Raw genomic sequence first — 7,887 nt, forward strand, 5'->3', positions numbered from 1 at the left:
ACTGACTGGTCTAAATCTGGAACCTTACTGACTGGTCTAACTCTGGAACCTTACTGACTGGTCTAACTCTGGAACCTTACTGACTGGTCTAAATCTGGAACCTTACTGACTGGTCTAAATCTGGAACCTTACTGACTGGTCTAAATCTGGAACCTTACTGACTGGTCTAACTCTGGAACCTTACTGACTGGTCTAAATCTGGAACCTTACTGACTGGTCTAACTCTGGAACCTTACTGACTGGTCTAACTCTGGAACCTTACTGACTGGTCTAACTCTGGAACCTTACTGACTGGTCTAAATCTGGAACCTTACTGACTGGTCTAAATCTGGAACCTTACTGACTGGTCTAAATCTGGAACCTTACTGACTGGTCTAAATCTGGAACCTTACTGACTGGTCTAAATCTGGAACCTTACTGACTGGTCTAAATCTGGAACCTTACTGACTGGTCTAACTCTGGAACCTTACTGACTGGTCTAAATCTGGAACCTTACTGACTGGTCTAACTCTCTAGTTCTCTGTAGACATTTTGAAAGAGCTGAACTCACTTCCTGTTAGACTCTTAGGACCATACTGGCCTGTGTCTTTGTGTGGTTAACAGTTTGAACTATAGAATGTTCTGTGGTTTTCTACTGAGATCTACAGGGCCTAAAAGCTCTTAGATCTCCTAGCTGCTCTGCCCAACAGCACTGCTTGGGGGTTCTGATTTGTAGCAAGTGTCCTCAGTGTGTGTGTGTGTGTGTGTGTGTGTGTGTGTGTGTGTGTGTGGTGGTGTGTGTGGTGTGTGTGTGTGTGTGTGGTGTGTGTGTGGTGTGTGTGTGGTGTGTGTGTGGTGTGTGTGTGGTGTGTGTGTGGTGTGTGTGTGTGTGTGTGTGTGTGTGTGTGTGTGTGTGTGTGTGTGTGTGTGCTCTGTCCTCTTCTGTCCCACTTCAGCCCAGACTAGAGGTTCTCCTGAGGGACCGAAATATAAAAATACAGCTTTTACCACAACACAGAGCTAAACACAGACACACACACACAGTGCGGGCCCATTAGAGCACTTGTTGTGCACTCCAAAAAGCACTTTTCATTTGTAGTCAACAAACTGCAGAGAAAGAGAGAGAGAGAGAGACAGAGAGAGACAGAGAGACAGAGAGAGCGAGAGAGAGAGAGAGAGAGAGAGAGAGAGAGAGAGAGAGAGAGAGAGAGAGAGAGTGAGAGAGACAGAGAGACAGAGAGAGAGAGAGAGAGAGGGGGAGAGAGAGAGAGAAAAAAAATATATAGAGAAATAGATAGATAGATAGATAGATAGATCTCCTCACTACCTTTCACCTAACGCTCCATAGGGAATAGGGTGCCACCTAGTGTGAGGCTCCGTTTTCAATGTCCATACTAGCGTGTTCATGAATCAAGCAGTGTGTAGAACTGGGCGTCATGGGCATGCATTCTAAGTAGTATGCTAGTGTGGCGGTTGGAACGCTGCCTTGGTGTGCATCCCAAATGGGACCATATTCCCCTTGGGCTTCTGTAGCCGAAGTAGTGCACTATATAAGGAGTAGGGTGCCTTTAGGGACGTCGCCGGGACACGGGTCTGCTGCTGTTGTTGTTGTTGTTGTTGTTGTTGTGTAAAACACCACGTCTATAGAAAACAAGGATCAGAGTGGTCCTGCAGTAGAAATCATCGGTGTAAAACATTTTGACTTGGAAAAGTGATGACCGTGACACACCCACTGGGCGGTGCAGCTGTGATGTGTAACCAACCGTATCACATCAGGAACGAAACCTCAAACAAGATGAATGTTCCTTCCCTCTGGTGTCCTGCTGCGCCGCACGACGCACGCACACACACACACACACACACACACACACACACACACACACACACACACACACACACACACACACACACCATTCATACACAATACACACACACACACACACACACACACACGGCACATCTTACATGCATCATATTGTCCGCACACCTTTCAAACCACCTTCCACACTCTTTCACCAGTGACAGTGTTGATGCTGTAAAACACATGTTCTGAAACAGATACAGAGACAGACAGAAAGACGGACTGGGCATAATGTTGAATCCCAAATCAACCCCTAACCCCTACACCTTAACCCCTACACCCTAGCCTCAAGGGTGGAGGGGTTTGGATGTAGGGGTTAGGGTGGAGGGGTTAGGGTGGAGGGGTTAGGGTGTAGGGGTTAGGGTGGAGGGGTTAGGGTGGAGGGGTTAGGGTGTGGGGTTAGGGTGGGGTAGGGGTTAGGGTGGAGGGGGGGTTAGGGGTGGAGGGGTTAGGTGGAGGGGTTAGGGTGGAGGTTAGGGTGTAGGGGTTAGGGTGTAGGGGTTAGGGTGGGGTTAGGGTTGGTGAGGGGTTAGTGGGGGTTAGGGTGTGGGGGTTAGGGTGTAGGGGTTAGGGTGGAGGGTTAGGGTGTAGGGGTTAGGGTGGAGGGGTTAGGGTGAGGGGTTAGGGTGGAGGGTTAGGGTGGAGGGTTAGGGTGGAGGGTTAGGGTGGAGGGTTAGGGGTGTAGGGTGTGGGGAGGTTAGGGTGGAGGGTTAGGGTGGAGGGGGGTTAGGGTGGAGGGTTAGGGTGGAGGGTTAGGGTGGAGGGGGTTAGGGTGGAGGGGTTAGGGGTGAGGGTTAGGTGTAGGGGTTAGGGGTGGAGGGGTTAGGGTGGAGGGTTAGGGTGGAGGGGTTAGGGTGGAGGGTTAGGGTGTAGGGGTTAGGGGTGTAGGGGTTAGGGTGGAGGGGTTAGGGTGGAGGGTTAGGGTGCAGGGGGTTAGGGGTGTAGGGGTTAGGGTGCAGGGGTTAGGGTGTAGGGGTTAGGGTGGAGGGGTTAGGGTGGAGGGGTTAGGGTGTAGGGGTTAGGGTGGGGGGTTAGGGTGGAGGGGTTAGGGTGGAGGGGTTAGGGGTGGAGGGGTTAGGGTGTAGGGGGTTAGGGTGGAGGGGTTAGGGTGGAGGGGTTAGGGTGGAGGGGTTAGGGTGTAGGGGTTAGGGTGGAGGGGTTAGGGTGGAGGGGTTAGGGGTGGAGGGGTTAGGGTAGGGGTTAGGGTGGGGTTAGGGGTAGGGGTTAGGGGTGTAGGGGTTAGGGTGGGGGGTTAGGGTGGAGGGTTAGGGGTTAGGGTGTAGGGGTTAGGGTGTAGAGGTTAGGGTGGAGGGGTTAGGGTGCAGGGGTTAGGGTGTAGGGGTTAGGGTGTAGGGGTTAGGGTGGAGGGGTTAGGGTGTAGGGGTTAGGGTGTAGGGGTTAGGGTTACCCAGACACATACAGGAGATGAACTATCACAGGGGTCATATAGTCATCTTAGTTAAAATAGTAAAATAAAAATATGACATTATTTTATTGTCACTTTGTGTATTTTATATACAGTGTTGTTGTTTCAGATCAACCAATCAGCTGACTAACAAACTGATCAATCAATCAATCAATCAACCAATAAATCAATTAAATCAAGTAATCAATCACCGGCTGCAGAGACACAACATTACATGCCTTTAGAGACAGAAGAATTAAAACCACAGAATCCTACACCTAGAATAATTACCATTAATAATAAAATCAAACAAATTAACCAGGAAATAAATAAAACATTTAAAAATCATGATCATTAATTCATTTCTCTGTACAGAATTATTATATAATATTGCAACCTGATATTGTGCATAATAGCATCATCACCATCATCATCATCATCATCATCATCATCACCATCATCATCACCATCATCATCATCACCATCATCATCATCACCATCATCATCACCATCACCATCATCACCATCACCATCATCATCACCATCACCATCATCATCAACACCATCATCATCATCACCATCATCATCATCATCAAATCTGTTAAAAAGAAGACAGGGCTGTTTCAGCAGCGCTGTTAAAAAGGTCCAGTTTGGCTTTCAAACTGTTTTACACACTCTACAGGCAATGATGTGTGTTGTGTGTGATGTGTGTGTGATGTGTGTCGTGTTGTGTGTGTGTGTGTTGTTTGTGTCTAGTGTGTGTAGTGTGTTGTGTTGTGTGTGTGTGTGTTGTGTGTGGTGTTGTGTGTGTGTGGTGTTGTGTGTGTGTGTGCAGTGTGTTGTGTTGTGTGTTGTGTTGTGTGTGTGTGTTGTGTGTGTTGTGTGTGTTTGTGTGTGTGTGTGTGTGTAGTGTAGGGACTGAGTTTGGGAAACATTGGTGTAGTGTGTGTGTTGTGTGTGTGTGTGTGTGTGTGTGTGTGTTTAGTGTGTGTGTGAGTGTGTGTCAGGGTGAATATCTAATCTAATGGGGTAAAAACAACATCTCTCCTCCTTCTTAATCCCAGTGTTTAAAAATCAATACAGTTACTCAGTTACAACACACACACACTGCACTGCCATCCCCTGGAGCCAGTCCCCTGGAGCCAGTGTGTGTGTGTGTGTGTGATGTGTGTGTGTTACGTAACTGTGTTTAGTTGTAGAAAAGTATTTTTGGTCATGTGTCAGGGTAGCAGAGTATAAAACATCCTACAAAGTGAAGAACATCTAGAAGACACTTCCTCATAGACCTCTCAATACAGACCTGTACAACAACATCATAGTGTCTGTGTCTGTTGCTCTGTATCAGAGCGTTAGGAAGCATGCAATGTCAAGGGTTAGGGGTTAGGGGTTAAGGGTTAGGGGTTAGGGGTTAGGGGTTAAAGGGTTAGGGGTTAGGGGTTAGGGGTTAGGGGTTAGGGGTTAGGGGTTAGGGGTTAAGGGTTAGGGGTTAGGGGTTAGGGTTAGGGTTAGGGGTTAAGGGTTAGGGGTTAGGGTGCTAACACCATAGAACTAAAATGATTAGAACACACATCACATCACCATTCCCATGTTCTGAGCCCATTCATGTGGAATGTTGTGTCTCCATGGTGATACCGTTGTCAGGCTGTGTGTTCTGTCCATTCCAGCTATATGGGCTGCAGAAGGAAACCCTGATTGGTGGTTCTATCTCATCTCAGCTCTCTGGCTAGCTAACTGCTAGTGTGGAGACGAGAGCCATCAGTCCTAGTGCAATATGTGTTAGGTAGGGGGTTATCCCTGGTAGAGAGAGGGAGGGGGAGGTGGGGGTTATCCCTGGTAGAGAGGGGGAGGTGGGGTTACCCTGGGAGAGAGGGGGAGGTGGGGGTTATCCCTGGTAGAGAGAGGGGGGAGGTGGGGGTTATCCCTGGTAGAGAGAGGGGGGAGGTGGGGGTTATCCCTGGTAGAGAGAGGGGGAGGTGGGGGGTTATCCCTGGTAGAGAGAGGGGGGAGGTGGGGGTTATCCCTGGTAGAGAGAGGGGGAGGTGGGGGTTATCCCTGGTAGAGAGGGGGGAGGTGGGGGTTATCCCTGGTAGAGAGAGGGGGAGGTGGGGGTTATCCCTGGTAGAGAGGGGAGGTGGGGTTATCCCTGGTAGAGAGAGGGGAGGTGGGGGTTATCCCTGGTAGAGAGAGGGGGGAGGTGGGGGTTATCCCTGGTAGAGAGAGGGGGGAGGTGGGGGTTATCCCTGGTAGAGAGAGGGGGGAGGTGGGGGTTATCCCTGGTAGAGAGAGGGGGGAGGTGGGGGGTTATCCCTGGTAGAGAGAGGGGGGGGGTGGGGGTTATCCCTGGTAGAGAGAGGGGGAGGTGGGGGTTATCCCTGGTAGAGAGAGGGGGAGGTGGGGGGTTATCCCTGGTAGAGAGAGGGGGGAGGTGGGGGGTTATCCCTGGTAGAGAGAGGGGGAGGTGGGGGGTTATCCCTGGTAGAGAGAGGGGGAGGTGGGGGTTATCCCTGGTAGAGAGAGGGGGAGGTGGGGGTTATCCCTGGTAGAGAGAGGGGGAGGTGGGGGTTATCCCTGGTAGAGAGAGGGGGAGGTGGGGGTTATCCCCTGGTAGAGAGAGGGGGAGGTGGGGGTTATCCCTGGTAGAGAGAGGGGGAGGTGGGGGTTATCCCTGGTAGAGAGAGGGGGAGGTGGGGGTTATCCCTGGTAGAGAGAGGGAGGTGGGGGTTATCCCTGGTAGAGAGAGGGGGAGGTGGGGGTTATCCCTGGTAGAGAGAGGGGGAGGTGGGGGGTTATCCCTGGTAGAGAGAGGGGGAGGTGGGGGTTATCCCTGGTAGAGAGAGGGGGGAGGTGGGGGTTATCCCTGGTAGAGAGAGGGGGGAGGTGGGGGTTATCCCTGGTAGAGAGAGGGGGGAGGTGGGGGTTATCCCTGGTAGAGAGAGGGGGGCAGGTGTGGGTGTGACTCTCACCTTTCAGCCTCTCTCTCTCAGGAGAACCAAAGAGTGGGTTTAGACACCAGCCAGGGCTGTGTCAGAGGAGAGGAGGGGTCAGAGGTTATAGGTCACCACTCCAGACATCCAGCTGACCATCCTACCCAGTCCCAGTCCCAGTCCCAGTGTGCACAGAGCAGTGTATCAGTCCATCAGTCTCTCTGAATGGTTCAGCTCCTCTCCTCTCCTCTCCTCTCCTCTCCTCCTCTCCTCTCCTCTCCTCTCCTCTCCTCTCCTCTCCTCTCCTCTCCTCTCCTCTCCCCTCCTCTCCTCTCTCTCCCCTCCTCTCCTCTCCTCTCCTCTCCTCTCCTCTCCTCTCCCTCCTCTCCTCTCCTCTCCTCTCCTCTCCTCTCCTCCTCTCCTCTCCTCTCCTCTCCTCTCCTCTCCTCTCCTCTCCTGTAGAGTCTTTAGGCTGTATAGTATTAGTGGTTTATAAAGGTGGTTTTACTCCACATAGGAAACACTCAGGACTGTTCTGTTCTGTTCAGCCTTGCAGCTGTGTGTGTTTGTTAAGTCAGATCTGTTCCTAACAGCAGCACACACAATCTCTCTCCCATGTGCTTGTGTGTGTGTGTGTGTCTCAGACGTCGGACTCGATGCTGGGCATGCGTCGGTAGAGGCGTGGCCTGTTTCCACCGGCGCTGGCGGCCCGGGGAGCCGTCACGTAGCCAATTGGCTGCTGGGCCGCCACGGTGGGCGGAGCCATTACGTATGACATCACGGCCGTCTCCGAGGCCACGGGGTAGAAGAACTCCTGGTGGTTACCATGGGGATTCCCATGATGGTTGCCGAGCGTCATCGCCAGGGGGACTAGTTGTTTGTAGAGGTCGGTGGCGGAGCGGCCATGTGCCAGGCGCTGTGCTGCGGCCAGGCTGTTCTCTCCTCCGCCACGCTGCCCCGTCCCCCCTCCGCCCTGCAGGAAGGGGTTATGGGAGGGCCGGTCGGGGTACAGGGACTTGGAGCGGCGGGGGAGGGGCATGGGGTAGGGCAGGACAGGATCCAGGGAGTGGTTGAGGGGGGAGGAGGGGGTCTTGGAGGAGGAGTAGGGTCGGTCGGAGCGCATGGTGAGGACGTTAGCATAGGGGCTATCCTCCAGGAGACCAAAACTGCTGCTATCTCTGCTGTTGTCTCGGTCTGGCAGACTGAACCCTCTGAACTGACTCTGCTGCCGCTCTGACTCCCTGCTCCCCCGATACTGCTGCTGCTGCTGCTTCTCAGGGACGTTCTCATAGGAGGGCTGGCGGCTGAGCTGGGAGGAGAGGTGAGATCCCGGGGGGGAGGCTCCACACGGGGGGAGGTAGTGACTCACCAACCCATCGCCCTCGCCCACCAGACCCAGCTCACTCTGAGGCAGGTAGTGGCTGAACATGTCTCCTCCAGCGTGAGGCTGTGTGTGCTGGGTGTGTGTGTGTGCGTGTGGGGAGTGTGTGTGTGTGTGCTGGGTGTGTGTGTGTGCGTGTGGGGAGTGTGCGTGCGGGGAGTGTGTGTGAGGGGAGGGTGTTTGTGCCTGTGAGTAGGCCTGGTACTGCAGTTGATCTTCACTGATGTCGTAGAGGTTGCCCAGGTGGACGCAGGCGTCACAGCGGTTCTGAGGGGAGCGGACTGTGTACAGACCAGAGTAACCTGATAACTTCCCCAGACAGGACCGGCAGTGGGTC

The 7,887-nt window shown here is 52.9% G+C and overlaps 1 protein-coding gene across 1 annotated transcript in view; it reads right to left on the reverse strand.

Moving 5' to 3' along the window:
- Positions 1–6,601: 6,601 nt before the first annotated feature.
- LOC123481103 (glutamate receptor ionotropic, NMDA 2A-like) overlaps positions 6,602–7,887 on the reverse strand; it is a 4,129-nt gene continuing 2,843 nt past the window's right edge. Inside the window, exon 2 of the mRNA XM_045217569.1 lies at positions 6,602–7,887. This exon is cut by the window's right edge and continues 34 nt beyond it. Within this exon, the coding sequence (XP_045073504.1) occupies positions 6,810–7,598 (789 nt within the window). The 5' untranslated portion in view covers positions 7,599–7,887 and the 3' untranslated portion in view covers positions 6,602–6,809.

This window comes from Coregonus clupeaformis, unplaced genomic scaffold (assembly GCF_020615455.1).
Source record: "Coregonus clupeaformis isolate EN_2021a unplaced genomic scaffold, ASM2061545v1 scaf1124, whole genome shotgun sequence".
NCBI classification, from domain to species: Eukaryota; Metazoa; Chordata; class Actinopteri; order Salmoniformes; family Salmonidae; genus Coregonus; species Coregonus clupeaformis.